Genomic DNA, 15,862 nt, shown 5'->3' on the forward strand with positions numbered 1-15,862 from the left:
GTTGTTGTTGTTAAGTGCCGTCGAGTCGTTTCCGACTCATAGCGACCCCATGCACAGCAGAACGAAACACTGCCCGATCCCGCACCAGCCCCATAATCCCTGCTATACTCGAGCCCATCATCGCAGCCACTGTATCAATCCATCTCGTTGAAGGCCTCCCCCTCTTTCCTTTATTATATTGAGCAATTTCCCTTCTATCCCTATTTTGCTGAGAGTTTTAAACAGGAATGGATGTTAGATTTTATCAGATGGCTTTTCTGTATCAACTGATATAATTATATGGTTCCTTTCCTTTGCTTTATTTATGTGGTGGATTTCATTCATTGATTTTCTGATGTTGAACCACCCTTGCAAACCTGGTATGAATCCCACTTGGTCTGGATGTATTATTAATTTTTTTGATATGTCGTTGGATTCTGTTGGCCAGTATTTTGTTAAAGATTTTTGCATCTATGTTCATGAGTGATTTGGTCTGTAGTTTTCCTTTCTAGTGGTGTCTTTCCCTGGTTTTGGTATTAGTGCTATGCTTGCTTCATAAAATGAGTTTAGGAGTATGCCATCTTTTCCTATGTTCTGGAATAGCTTGAGTAGCATAGGTATCAACTCTTCTCTGAATATTTGATAGAATTCTCCAGTGAAGCCATCAGGGCCAGGGCTTTTCTTTGTGGGAAGTTTTTTTATGACCTGTTCAATTTCTTCCCTTGTTATGTGTCTGTTCAAGTTTTCTATTTCTGAGTGGGATAATTTAGGTAGTTCTTGTGATTCTAGAAACTACTCCATCTCTTCTAGGTTCTCAAATCTATTGGTGTACAGTTTTTCGTAATATTCCATCAGTATCTTTAATTTCAGTTGGTTCTGTTGTGATGACACTGTTTTTGTTTACAATTCTTGTGATTTGGGTCTTCTCCTTTTTTTTTTTTTTTTTTTTGTTGGATCTGCCAATGGTTTGTCGATTTTATTAATCTTTTAGAAGAACCAGCTCTTTCTTTTGTTGATTTTATCTATGTTTTTTTGTTTTGTTTTGTTTTCTGTTTCATTTATTTCTGCTCTGATCTTTATTATTTCCTTGCTTCTAGATACTGTAGGATTCTTTGTTGTTCTATTTCTAGTTGTTGGAGTTGGTGAGTTAGAGTGTTGATTTTGTTTCTTTCCTCTTTTTTGATGTATGCATTTATTGCTATAAACTGTCCTGGGAGTACTGCTTTCACTGTGTCCCATGGGTTTTGGTAGGATGTATCTTCATTCTCATTTGTCTCTAGGAATTATTTTATTTCAGATTTTATCTGTTCTGTAACCCAATAGTTTTTAAGCAGTGAGTTGTTCAGCTTCCATATGTTTGATGTTTTTTCCTTGCTCTTCCTATTATTAATTTCTAGTTTTATAGCACTGTGGTCAGAGAAGATACTTTGCAGTATTTCAATGTTTTTGCATTTACTGAGGCTTGTTCTATGTCCTAGCATATGGTCTATTCTGGAGAAGGATCCATGTGCACTGGAAAAGAATGTGAACTGTGCTTTTGTTGGGTGAAGTCCTCTATATATGTCTATGAGTTCCAGTTGTTTGACTGTACTGTTAAGTTCTTCTGTATCCTTGTTGAGTTTTTTTCCTGTTGACCTGTCCCTCCTTGAAAGTGGTGTGTTAAAGTCTCCTACTACTATTGTGGAGTTGTCTATTATCCCTTTTAATTCAGTTAATATTTGCTTCATATATTTTGGGGCACTTTCATTGGGTGCATAAATATTTATTATTTTAATATCTTCTTTGTCAATTGACCCTTTCAGCATCATATAATGCCCCTCCTTGTCTCTTAATATGCTTTTCACTTTAATGTCTACTTTATCAGAAATCATAATTGCTACCCCTGCCCTTTTTTGGTTTCCACTGGCTTGGTATATTCTTTTCCATCCTTTAGCTCTTAATTTGTTTTTATCTTTGTGTCTAAGGTGTGTCTCTTGTAGGCAGTATATCGATGGGTCTTCTTTTCTTATCCAGTCTGCCACTCTCTTTCTCTTGATAGGTGCATTTAGTCCATGCACATTGAGTGTAATTAGCAAAAGGTATGAGTTGACTGGTGTCATTCTATTGTGGTTTTTTGTCATGTTGTTGGTGTTTCTTTGGTCTGTGTACATTTCTGTGCTGAGTTCAGTTTGTTGGCTAATGCTTTCACCCTTTTCTTCTTTATATTTGGTTTTGTGTTTATTAAGCCCATATGTTTTCCTTCCTTCTGGATTTGCTTAGAAGAATTGTTACTTTTCTCTGTGGTTACCTTGAAGTATATTCTTGTCTCTACATTTTTAGAACAGTGCATGCTGCAAAAACATTGTCGTGTTTTCCTCTCCATTTGAGGGTCTGTACCTAGAAGTATTATTCCCTCTGTTAGGTTAGTTGCTGTTGTTGTGTGCTGATTTGAGTTCCTTGGTTTTTAAGGTAGAATGTTTTATGGTCTTATTATGAGAATCTATTTCTGATTTGGTTTTAGAGTTGATGTCACATATCCTGGTTTTGTTGATCTCTGTTGTGGGTTCTCTATTGGTAGAACTTCCTTAAGCATTTCTTGTGGGGTTGCTCTGGTTTTCACAAAGTCTCTTAATTTCTGTTTATCTGAGAATGCCTTGATTTCACCCTCATTATTTGATGGATAATTTGGCTGGATATAGGATTCCTGGTTGGAAGTTCTTTTCCTTCAGAGTTTTATATATGTTGTCCCATTGCCTTCTTGCCTGCATGGCTTCTGCTGAGTAATCGGAGCTCAGTCTGTTTGATTATTATATGTAATATGTCTTTTTTTCCTGGGAAGCTCTCAAAATTTTTTCTTTGTCTTTGGTTTTGGAAAGTTTGATTATAATATGCCTCAGTGTCTTTCTTTTGGAGTCTACTTGTATGGGGTTCTATGAGCTTCTTGGATAAATATCTTTTTTTTCTTCCTTCATGATATGGGGGAAGTTTTCTGTTAGCAGGTCTTCCACAATTTTCTTAGTGGTCTTTTTCGCCTCTTCTTGTTCTGGAATTCCAAGGAGTCTTATATTGTTTCGTCTTATGTCATCGCATATAATTCTTAGTTCTTTTCATTTCTCTTAAATCTTTGTTCTGATTTTTCTTCATACAGGCTAGTGTCCAGGGATTTGTCTTCTAGTTGAGATATGCATTCTTCAGCCAGTTCTAATCTACTCTTTTGAGCTTCTACTGTGTTGTGTAGTTCTGTCATTTTGGTGCTCATGCTCTGCATATCAAAAAACATCCTCTGCATTTCTAACTGCTATTTTTGCATGAGTTCTGATTGTGCATTAATCTTAATATTCTGTTTCTCAATGATTTCCCTGAGTTCCTCCAGGGAACTGTCTGCGCTCTCCTTGTTTCTGTTTGGGGTTTCCTTAGGCTCTTGTATAGCTCTATAAACATATCCTCTAAATTCCTTCTCAGACAATTCTATTGCCTCCTCTTCCTCCATGTATACTGAGACCTTTGTTTGTGGTTTTGCTTCTAATGTCTTGTCCTGTTTTTTTGTTTGATTTGAGGTTGCCTGTTGATTCCTAGACATTTTGAGTTTGTCTTTAACTGCTGGTTATGTGTTGATTTGTTTTGTCTCGGTTTTATAGTTTAATATTTTGAAAAGGTGAAGCCGGTGTATTTTATTATTGATTCATGTATGCTAGGTCACTCTGCAGTTTTCTTTGTGATGGTGGAATCACTGTGTGGAATGTGGTATGTGTTTCTGTTTGTCATAAAGAGGGTTTAGAGTTTGAACCGGGAGGTTTTATGTTGGCTGAATACGGTTTCTTCTATTGAATGAGTGGAGTTATTGGAAGAGAAGTTAGGAGAGGAAGAAGGAAAGCTTGCTGTTGCTAGGGTCTGTTTCTAGGGCTTTGAGTAAGCTGCTACTGATGACGTCATACTATTATTTACAAGCCCGTGGCTCAATTTCAGGAAAGATTCCTGTTGTTAGGGTGTCGCCACTTTCCGCCAGGCTCAGACAAACAAAAGACCCCGCTCTCGAGGCCCCTCGATGCCAAAAAGCTGATTCAAGGCAAATTCCCAGGTCCACACTCGGCCGTGGATTCCTCTCTCTCCACCCCGTCTGCCCACAGCACCAGCCCAATCAGCCCAGACCGTGAACAGCTCGGGAGGTTGTCTGTGATTCTGCCCACCTGCGGTGCCAAAGATGCACGTGGTTTCAGCTGCGCTGGAGTTAGGAGAGTGCCTGCTAGTAATCTGCGGTCCCGGTATCAGTGACAAAGACAAGCACAGACCTCTCAATGCCACCCAAGCTGACCCAAGCCCACTCAGTGACCCGCTGAGGGGAGAGCAAGCTCACCCTCCTGGAGCACCAGTGAGCTCGCCATTTGAGTTTCAGTGGTGCTACGCACGCCCGTTTGCACCTAGCTGACCCAAGTTACTGATAAAATCAGGGGCTGAAGGTAGATCCTTGGGGTGTTTGCTGGTATGCTGGTGTGTTCACTGGTATGCTGATATAGGGTGTCTTCTGCCTTGGCCCAGGGAGGTCTCAGGTGGCCGCCCTTGTCCACCAGTCACTCCCCCAGGGAAGTCTCCAATGGCCTCTCTCGGCTGCCTGTCCACCCTCCGCCGGGTAGATCTTCCTTAATTTCTTTCCCTGTGCCTTTCCTCTAATTCTACTCCTCTGTGTTTGGTACACTCTGACTCAGTGAGCTGTTCAGAGCACTAAATTCCCTAATTCAAACTGCTGTACCTAGTTTTTCAAGCACTAAGATGCTAGAGGGAAATAGTGTGGTGATTACTGATGAGACTCCATTTTGAATTCTATTTGCTGTTTTTATATAGTTCCTAATTTTTCATTTATTTTGTTAGTTTGTTCTCATATTGCTTTCCTAAATTCTTCTAGAGTTTTGCCTGTAGTTTCCCTTAATTTTGTCAATGTTTTCCTTATCTGTCTCTCAATCCATTGAAGGTACCTAAATGGAATTCTTTTGAATTTCTTATCAAGTAGTTCCAATGTCACTTATTCCTCAGGGAAGTTTCTGGCTCTGCAATATGCTCCCTTGTGTACACTATGATTGTCAGTTGTCTCAGAGACAGTATGATGTATTTATATTTAATTGGTAATTGTATGTTGGTATGATTCACCCAGGTTTTTCTTTTTTCTTTATTTTGTTTTGATATCTCTGACTGAGTGGGGCTGGTATGCTACTCTATTTGCTAGTTTGGCAGCACTTAGCCACTCAGTGCCTGCCTCCTCGTGGGTATGACAGAAGATGAGAATGTGTGCACAGATCTGTTAGCTGTTCATGTAGAGCAGTTGATTGGGGGGCGGGTTGGTAATGGCCACATCTATCACTGATCAGTTAGGGCAGAAGCAGGTAGTGCCCTGCACTCAGTGGGTGGGGCTGTAAGTGGTACGGATGTGTCTAGGTCACATGGGCATAGTTGCTTTCTTTCTGGTTGTTAGCTACCAGTGTGGTTGCCCATGTAGGCCTTGGCAAGCAAGTTATCAGTTTGCTGCCCGGATTGGAACGTCATTTGCAAGTATTCAAAAATGGCCACACCGTAAGGCCAGTCAACAGCCCACAGCTCCGTTTGTCTCTTTATTTGCTGTTGTCACCTAGTTTCTTCTACTAGTTGGTATTTAATAAACTTCTTTAACCTTCCTTGAAGCTTAGGGTTCCAGAATTATCCTCTTTATCTCTTTCAATTGTTTTCTTGTTTTTTTTTTTGTTGTAGGGGGTCTGGGCAGCTTGTCTGCCTGTTCTGCCATCTTGCTGGAAGATGCTCCAAGAACAATTTTTAATATAAATGCATTTGTACTGGAATAACTTCCTTCTTGTGATAGTTGGAGCTGTGTATCAACTTGGCTGGACCACAACTGTGTATGGTTTAAGCAACTGGGATGTGGTTATTCCCATGATGGGATCAGATGAATACGTTTTGAGCAGCCAATCTGTTGAAAGGGAGTTTCCCTAGGGGTGTGGCCTGCTTCCAGTATATTTATGAACATCCTGGGAAAAGAGACACTCTTCTGTGGATCAGGATTCTGTTGTGCTGCCTACAACAGTCCATGAGCAAACAATCCACCATTCGGCCTGGAGATCTTGGATTCGTCATTTGTTCGAGTCAACAGCCTGCATACTGCCTGCCAGCCTTGAGCTCCTCGGCCCCTGCAGCTGCATGAGTCGGGAAAAGCCTCCAGCTTGACGTTTGATCCAAGAACTTTGGACCTGTCAGCTTCTATAAGTCTGTGAGCCATTTTCCTAAGATAAATTTCCCTTTCTCTCTCTATATAAGCTTAACTGGTTTTGTTTCTCTAGAGAACCCAGTCTAACACACTTTTCTACAACAGTCTGTAATATTTAGAGACATGCAGCCTAAGTCATATTTGATTCATTTCAGTCACACTGAGAGATTAAAAATACAGCTAAGCTCCCATCCCAGTATAAGACCTATTAAGTTCACTTTCCTAGTATCATTGGCCATGAAGTAAATCTCTTTTTCACAAAGGGCTTATAAGGATGCATCTTAACATTATTAGAGAGTTTCAGAATTTATCGAGAGTTTCCCCATACATTATCTCCTATCATTAAAACAATGCTATGAGCTAAATATTTTTGTTATACTCTTTTAACTGATAGAACTGTTATTCAGATAGGTTAAATAATTTGCCTGATGTCATACCAGGTTCAGATATAGTGCAAGCAGAATACAAATCTTAATTGTTTGGCCAAAAGTACTGTTTGCCCATATGTCTATCCATCTGTAAAATTTTAAGCTGCTAGCTAGCAGTTTCTATCTAAATCACCTACCATATTACCAGGGACACATACATATACTTTAACATTTCTTACAGTGATAACAGGAACTCTGGTAGTGTAGTGCCTAAGGCACTTGACTGCTAACCAGAAGGCTGGTGGTTCAAACCCACTACCCACTCCTCGGAAGGAAGGTTGGGCAATCTACTTCCGTAGCGATACCGCCTTGGAAACCCAAGGAGAGGTCACTATGAGTCGGGTCCGACTCGACAGCACATAACAACAACATAGTGACAACAACATTAAGGCATTAATGTTCTTACCATTACTACCAACTACACTTTTAAGAATAAAGATTGTTCCACTTTAACTTTCTTTTATTTTCTGCCAATAAACAACAAACAATATCTCCTTCTATTCAGTTCTGGTACCTGCCACAATAGAAAATAATTAGTGGCCATTACTGAAAAGCTCTAATGTTGAGACTAGTCAAGGCAATTAATGACTCAAGAAGCAAAAAATAAGATTTACCTTTAACTTAAGTGATTCTCCAAGTAATGTTCCCTTATAATCTGTTGTATACGTCCAATCATATGGTTTAACAACTTCTTTAGAGTGTTCACCCTCCGTCCTCAAATACCAAAATAAGAAGGTTCAGATACAGATCATTTGTGTTCATATACCACACCAGATTATGTTCAACAAATATATGAAGTACCTACTAAATACATATACTTGTCATAATTCTCTAGTACAACATCTTAAGAGTCATTCCCTGTATTTATTGTTATTTAACTTATCACATGCTGATGTAGTCTCTCCAATTAGACTGTTACTGCCTGCATGTTTTAAATGCTTATATTTCCTTGAATCCTTCAAGGTACCTAGTATGTAAAAGGCACAAAGTAAATAGTTGCTGATTTGATTATCAATAATAACACATTTTTTAAAAAATTCCAGTGCTCCTCAAATTCTTAATGTAAGTCATAGGTAAGCGATATTTTTTCAAAATCAGGAATATTGAAGTATATAGTATATTGCCTCTTCATTATAGAAGTCTAAATGCCTGAAAAAGTAAACCTACATAACTCTCAGCTCAATTGTTAATTCAATTATGCAAGTATTCCAGTAGTGGGATTAACTAACTAACCTCCATTTTATGGATTAAAAAAAAAGAAATATAGAATGATTTAATTCTAAACCTTAATAATAACACTAGCTTTTTATTCAACAAAACACACATACTCTAAATATTTCTTCCAACCCTTTACTTTTTTGTTTAACCCATAACTATCCAACTTCTCACCTGCTTTCCTGCCACTCTTCAGCACAGGCTACCTTAAGCATTCCTTGATAGTTGTTTACACATCTTAAAGCATCTGTAGCATTGAACTCAATTCCAAAGCCAGAGCCATGTTGGATTCTCAAAACGTTGTCTCCAAACATCATTTCAGGAAGAGATGGCATATGTAATTCATCAGCTAACCTATGTATAACCAAAAGTCAGGTAAGATTATTTTATGTTATTCTTGGCATCTTTGTTTCCTTTTCATCACAACAGAATCTTTCCTATATTACTGTATGAGTTAAATAATGTAAAATTTAACAAACATGATATGTTTGTAAAGTGTATAAAATGCATAGATGCTCTGGACGCATAGAAGTTAAAGCATTAGACTGCTAACCAAAAGGTTGGCAGTTTAAACCACAAGCCACTCAGTGGGAGAAAAATGAGACAGCTGCTTCTGTAAAGATTTATATCCTTGGAAACCCTATGGGGCAATACTACGCTGTCCTAAAGGGTTGCTATGAGTCCGAATCAACTCAATGGCAGTGGATCTAGTTTTTTGGTTCGGTATAAAATGCATTTATTATTCATTCTGGGTATATCTTTATGGTACTGTACCAGGTACTGGGCTAAATAAGAGAAACAAATATACAGGACAGATCTTCTAATCTTGTTATTTTTTCCCGTCCCTTTCTCCTTTCTAATTCTACTCCCCTGAGTTTGGTACACTCTGACTCAGTGAGCTGTTCAGAGCACCAGAATCCCTAACTCAAACTGCTGTACCTAGTTTTTCAAACACTAAGATGGTAGAGGGAATTAGCGTGGTGATCGCTGACGAGACTCCATTTTGAATCCCGAGAAACAAATATACAAATAAATATATAATGTAATGTCAGCTAGCACCAAGTGATATAAGAAAAAATAAAGGTATACGCAGGGTGGAGCTAGTTCAGGTAGGGTGGTCAGAGGTCACTTCTCCTGCAGTGAAATTTGAGCCTCAAATGTATCCTGAGTTAAGTAAGGCCCCAACAGTTTATGTGGCTCATTCAAAATCATAGAGCTAGTTAAGTGATAACACTAGGCCTTTTTCCATTCCATTTGACTACTTTATGTATACAAGGCTCTCATTTAGCCAGCCTCACTAGAAATGAAAGTTATACTAGATATATTAGAAAGTCAGGATCACTAATTGTTAACCCACTGGTGTAGTTTGATTGGTCTGCACAGTATATTCAAAAAACTATTTGAAACACTTCCCAACAACTACTGATAAAGAGTTGCCTGCAAAAATTGAGAGATTTTATATAATGTGGATTTTGGATTTATTGTAATTAAAAAAAAACCAAACTGGGAGACCTGACAACATTCAACCTGCATTGCCACATGGCACCAATTGGTTGGAGGTGAGTAGAGGTTGCCCCTTTGAGTGAGGCATGGGCTCTCCACTTCAGTGGCCCTCAGCCTTTTAAAAGTTGCGTTTATAACCCTGTTATAAAGTTTTTAAGAGACTGCCAGTTGTGAAATAGGTTGCTATATGTACAGGTTATCATGCTTTGTACTGTATGACCCCATCACCTCTGTCACAACCAGAACTCTCAACTGGGGAATGAAAACTGAGCATCTCAACTAAAGGCAATTATTTATGAGCTGGACTGAAACCCTGAAGCTTAGCCTAAGAATTCTGCCCAATATGCTCCTGTTGAATTCAATAATAACATTTTAACTCACTCTGATTATCTCTTTTCAGAAATCTGAGTGATAGTCAAGTGACATTCAGCACAAGAGGCACAGAGAAAGCATGAAACCAAAAGCATGAAGCAGAGCAGAGAAAGAGTGTTTAAGTAACAGCAACAGAAGCAGACAGAGCAAAGAAAGACTAAGAAAGAACAGGAACAAGAAAAGTAGAGATTTCTACTAAATCTAGGGGCCACAAGAACTGCTATTCATTTTCTAAGTTATTTAATTCCTGTGTTTAATTATCTTAAGTATGCTGTGTTTAATTATATTAATAAATCCCATTATTTAAGGCAACCTGGGTCTCTGCTCCTTGTAACCTGAAAATAAAACTACCCATGGAAAGAAATTTTCTAGTTTACCTTATATATTCAATTTTTCACTTTACTGATTCTGGAAATGATTTATAGATTTTGCTGCAGTCTTAAAACAGAGAATGTAAAATGTTATTTTACCTTTTATTGATCATCAAAAAGTATCACATTTAACAATCATGCAAGACAATGTTCTCAAGTTCAATTGAGTATGTATACCTCTAGCTGCTACAGAATATAGGTACCTGTCCCTGTAACATGCCTCATCTCTTTAAATTTGGTTTCTAAGTTACTATAGGCTGGAAAGCCTGTTAATTATGCTTTGTAAAATTATATAATGAATAAAGAGAACATGAACATTAGAATGAAGGGACTGTAGGGAAATTTTTCTTTCTTACATTTGCAGTACAGTTATAGTAAGTACAGAGAGTCAAAAGTTACAGTATGCTGAGTGAAGTACTAAAGGACCTTGAATTTTGGTGTACGTGCTCTGACAGCTACCTGAATGGATTACAAGACTTTCTTTTTCCTTTTTATTTTTTAAGACTCCCAGACTTTAGAACAGCTATTTAAGCTATAATTAGTAAAGAAGGTAAGAAGTTCTAGTGGTGCAGTGGCTAAAGTGCTTACCAATGTGAATCCACCAGCCACGCCACAGGAGAAATATGTGGCAATCTGTTTCTGCAAAGATTTACAAGGTCTGAAATCCTATGGGGCAGTTCTACTATTTAGTAGAGAAGGTAAAATAATATTAAAGAATATATTCTTACATCACGACAATAAATGATTCACGCAAATCCCAATTACGTATGCTCTTCCCAATCGATTTAAATTCTAATTTCAAGCAGACACGCCAAACAGGTCTTTGTGTGTATATTTGTATATATAGATATACACACACATACACTGTTATGTGCCATTGAGTAGTAATCTCTAACTCATATGTACAACAGAACGAAACACTGCCTGGTCCTGTTCACATATATATAAAACACAAAAAGCCGTATGTCTAAATTAAGCAAATTAGGCTTCAGACAGAAAAAATACTGATCATCAGAGATCATCAAAGACTTTGGAGAATAAAAATGAATCCTAATTCCTAACTGCCTAGGAGATGGCTTCACATATCACAGACCCACGTTTCCATAACCTCATATTTCTGGTGAACTGTTTAATCTCACATAACAATTTTATTAATAATAGCTATAAAGAAAGACAGCAATTAAAGATCCTGTTACTTGTACAAAAACAATTAACTTTCCCAATAAAATTCTCAACTTGTTACAACTTTCAAAAGGTGATAATGAAGAAAATATAAGCACCCAACACTGGTAAGGTGAGGGAAACCAGTACTTGCTCATGTGAATACCAGTAGGACTGTGCCAATTTACATCCCATTCTAGGCAGCAACTGGGCAATAAGTACCAAGAATTTAATCAAATTTAGACTCTTTGATACAAAACATCAGCTTTGGGAAATCTGTCCTAATAATTACAAATGCAAGAAAAATCGATCTCCATTAACATTCACAAGAATCTTATTTATGATAATGCAAAACCACTGCCATAGAGTCGGATCTGACTCATAATGACCCCTCCTTGGGTTTGCAAGGCGGTATCACTAAGGAAGTAGATTGGCCCAACTATCCTTCCGAGGAGTGGCTGGTGGGTTTGAACCACCAGCCTTCTGGTTAGCAGTCAAATGCCTTAGATAGCAATAAAGAAATACTAACTGTCCAATTATAATTGTATGTATCCATATTACAGATTATTCTGGAACCATTAAAAATGTTGAAAGAGAATATAATAAAGTGGGGAAAAAAATGCTCACAATTTTAAGGATATCAACTGGATATGTATACTGATTACATCTCTCTGTGTGTATATGTATTTGCACACATATCAGTGATCTAATATTTTTGAATTGCACATCTATAAATTAACATCTAATATTAATTCTTAATCCTAAGTTTAAGTAAATTTTGTTGCTTGTTATTAAGAGCTATATTAAATACTTGTAACATTAAATATGAAGATTGATTGTAATTACAATAAATGTTCCATAAGATTACTTAACAAAATAATTTCTAACTACTTTACTGAATAGTAATAAGCTTTGGTGGTACAGTGATTAAAGCATGTGGCTGGTAACCAAAAGGTCAGTGGTTCAAACTCAGCAGCTGCTCCACAGGAGAAAGATAAGGCAGTCTGCTTCCATAAAAACAGTCATGGAAACCCTATGGGGGGGGGTTGCTATTACTTGGAACTGGCTTGAAGGCAGTGAGAGTTTTACTGAACCATGTACACCAAACAAGAAATAATATATCTGTTATTTTATCCAATGTATCTGGAAAAATCTGGTAGGCCTATAAATACTCCAGTCACATATATAGAAGACTCACTGTCACTAACTTAACATTGCTTCAAATGTTCTAAATTCAGAGTATCTTAAAACATAGGCCAAAATACCACATTTCTAATGTCAAGCTTCGCTCTTAACAAATAGGCTGCTGTTATTAGTTGCCTTCAATTCCAACTCATGGTGGGTGACTCCATGTGTGCAGAGTAGAACCCCATGGGGTTTTCAAGGCTGGGACCTTTCAGAAGCCAATCACCAGGCCTGTCTTCCAAAGTACCTCTGGCTGGGTTCAAATCACCAATCTTTCAGCTAGTAGCTGAGTGCTTAACCTTTTGCTCCACAAAGTCACTCAACAAATAGATAACAGTTCCTTTAATCAGTTAAAGGAAACTTCCCCAACCAATATTTTACTTAATCAATTTATTTAATACCCTGGAGGTTTTTATACCCTAGGGCAAAGCACCAAATCTGTGGTGGGTGAGGGTAAGCCTTTCTTTTGTCATAAGGAAGGAAGACTGAAGTATACTCAGGCAAATCTACTTTAGAAATATAGTTATTCTTGGTATAACGTCCATACAGGATAACATCTGACTGCATATATTGCACATACATCCACAGTTCCAACCCACCCCCCAAGGCCTATTACACTAAAATTTCGAGGTACTTACAACAGTTCCTAATAACAAATGGGTGCTACCATGCCATACACAGCAAAACATTATTATTACTACTACTGTTTTATTAAGGTACACACTATATACTATATACTAGGACAAGCATTTCACTAACTGATGTTAGATATAAACTGTTCAGACTTATGTACAAATTCAACTTAAAGACAGACTTAGGAAAAAACAATAACCCAATCATTGTATTAACAACAACAACAAAAAGACAAACTTAAGAACAGAACTCATTCGTAATCTGGGGACTGCCCGTATGTGATGCTCACACAACGTCCAAATCATACAATGTCCTATTTCACAATACGTATAGTAGACATAGGAGCTCTGGTAGCGTAATGCCTAAGGCACTTGACTGCTAACCAGAAGGCTGATGGTTCAAACCCACCAGCCATTCCTTGGAAGGAAGATTAGGCAATCTACTTACATAGTGATACCACCACAGAAACCCAAGGAGGGGTCACTATGAGTCAAATAGACTTGAAGGCAGTGAGTTTCGTTTGTTTTTTTGTTGGTTATAGTGATCATTAAGGAGCTCTGGTAGCATAGTGGCTAAAGCACTTGACTGCTAACCAGAAGGCTGGCGGTTCAAACCCACCAGCCACTCCTCGGAAGGAAGGTTGGGCAATCCTACTTCTGTAGTGATACTGCCTCGGAAACCCAAGGAGGGGTCGCTATGAGTCGGGGCCGACTCGACGGCACATGACAACAACAACAGTGATCATTAAGCAATGCATGAACGTCACAAAAAAAGGAAGATCTGGAATCTGAATTTCTTAAAACCTTCTATGGATTTAGCAACCTTAGGAAAGTCTGCAATTAAATTATAAGGCATTTCAATTTAAAGCTGACTGCTTTATATACTACACACTACAATTACATATAGTTTAATATATAACAGAAAGTTATATGGCGGTAAAAAAAAAACTCAAAGAGTAACTCAATCTGCAGTAGGATGAAGATGAATTTTTTCCCCTTTTTTTCTGTATTTTCCTAATGAGTCTGCAAGAATGCTACAATTTTTTTTTTTTTTTTTAATTAGGTAACAAAAGATCCAGTCCCAACTCCCTTCCTTGGTCAACTTCCTTCATCTGTATCATAAATGCCAGTGCTCCCTAGAGTTTCCTCTCAGGACCTCTTTTTTTGTTTTGTTTTGTTTTTCCTGGATGACTCCAGATATTGTTCACTCCCAAGGCTCCAGGTACCAACCATAAAATGATTATTCCCACCGAAAACCATAGGCAAGTTTATCTTTTTTGAACTTCAAGATAAATATATTCAAGTGTCTACTTTATGACCACACACACTCACATTCAGCATTTTCAAAGCTAAATTTATTATCTAGCCAGTTGTCCACCCACTCTATCCCTCAATGTGCTTCTACCTTTCCCATTTTGTTCAATGGCAATGATATCCATGCAATAGCCCAAGCCAGAATTTGGACATCAGTATAGACTCTCCCTTTTCCCTTTCTTCCATCAACTGATCAACTGGCCATCAAGTTCAGCAACTAATCTTCTAAAACTTCTCTCTCTTCTACTGTCTAACTGATCTCTTTACCCAGTTTACCAGCCCTCCAATTCACCCTCCACACCACCTTCATAGCAATCTTTCAGAGTGCACATCTGATAACACTCATCCAGTTAAAATACATATGGTGGTTATCACGTGATATTCAAAATTCCTTAGTCTGGCACTAAATTTCCCTCAATATCTTGATTCCCCATGAGGCCTACCTCTCCTTTCTCACAACTCTCCCTCAGGTATTACTTGCTCCAACCACACAGAAACAGTTTCTCAAACACGACCCAGCTCTCACTCTCGCTCATCCCTCGGTTTTACTCACATCCCCTCGGCCCTCCAAACTTTGTCAAGATTCAGTCCAGGAATCGCAACCACGTTCTCACTCTTTTTGGCCTTCTGTCTTTCCGCATGGTCTCAGATTGTATTTATTAAGGTTCACTTCAAGCATCCCAAATTCTCAGACGCCTTGTCTCCTAAACGATCGCAAATAACCCCACATCTCTACTATGAACAGTTATTCACACTGTATCATAATTGTCTGGCTCTCTCACAAGACTAAATCCCTTGAGACAGAGGTCGTCTTTGATCTTCTGTATTTTACGTTCCTGGCACAGTATACGAGATGCTAAAAACTAAACATATATAGCATCCCTGTTAATAACCCTCAAGAAAGGCCCGATCATCCAGAAAGAAATGGCCCAAGGTAGCGCAGGTGATGCGCTTCTCAAACCCAGGTGAAGCGAATTTCACTAAGGCGGCGCCAGACGAACCGTAACCAAAGGTACAGACGTGGTGATACGATTATCTAATGCTGTTGTCATTCAAAGGTTCCTGCTCCAGGGGAAAAGAGCACAGCTGCACCGAGCTCTGCCTCTCGACCTGGCCCAACTCCCGCGCCCGCGTCCGCGTCCCCAGCCTGAGCCCCAAAGCCTCACTTTTCTACATCCGCCGACTTCATGATATGGGTCTTCGCCGCCGTCAGCTTCCAAGGCCCGAAGGAGAAGTCCTGGTGGCTACTCTGGAAGCCGTGGATCATCATGGCTGAAGCGGGGCCCGCGGGGGCCACACGGTAAAGGCTGGAGCAGCAAAGCAGGCAAAGGCAGCGCAGCACCAGACACCAGTTCCTCCCGCTCCCTCAGGCCCAGCCCCCTCGGCTTCCGAGCCGTTACCATGCCCGGCCCCGCCCCCAGCCGTCCGATCCTGACGCGAAGCCCTTCTTTGCGACTTCCTCTCCGCCCCTTCGTT

The 15,862-nt window shown here is 38.9% G+C and overlaps 1 protein-coding gene across 1 annotated transcript in view; it reads right to left on the reverse strand.

Moving 5' to 3' along the window:
• The window catches only part of TIPRL (TOR signaling pathway regulator), a 47,577-nt gene extending 31,921 nt beyond the window's left edge, over nt 1–15,656 (reverse strand). Inside the window, exons 1-3 of the mRNA XM_007937722.2 lie at nt 15,553–15,656; nt 8,023–8,202; nt 7,248–7,347 (exon numbers count right to left, since the gene is read on the reverse strand). Of these exons, the coding sequence (XP_007935913.1) occupies nt 7,248–7,347; nt 8,023–8,202; nt 15,553–15,656 (384 nt within the window). The remainder of the gene's footprint in view (nt 1–7,247; nt 7,348–8,022; nt 8,203–15,552) is intronic.
• Between the last annotated feature and the right edge of the window lie 206 nt (nt 15,657–15,862).

Source organism: Orycteropus afer, unplaced genomic scaffold (genome assembly GCF_000298275.1).
Source record: "Orycteropus afer afer isolate SDZICR_OR568_19922 unplaced genomic scaffold, OryAfe1.0 scaffold00044, whole genome shotgun sequence".
NCBI classification, from domain to species: domain Eukaryota; kingdom Metazoa; phylum Chordata; class Mammalia; order Tubulidentata; family Orycteropodidae; genus Orycteropus; species Orycteropus afer.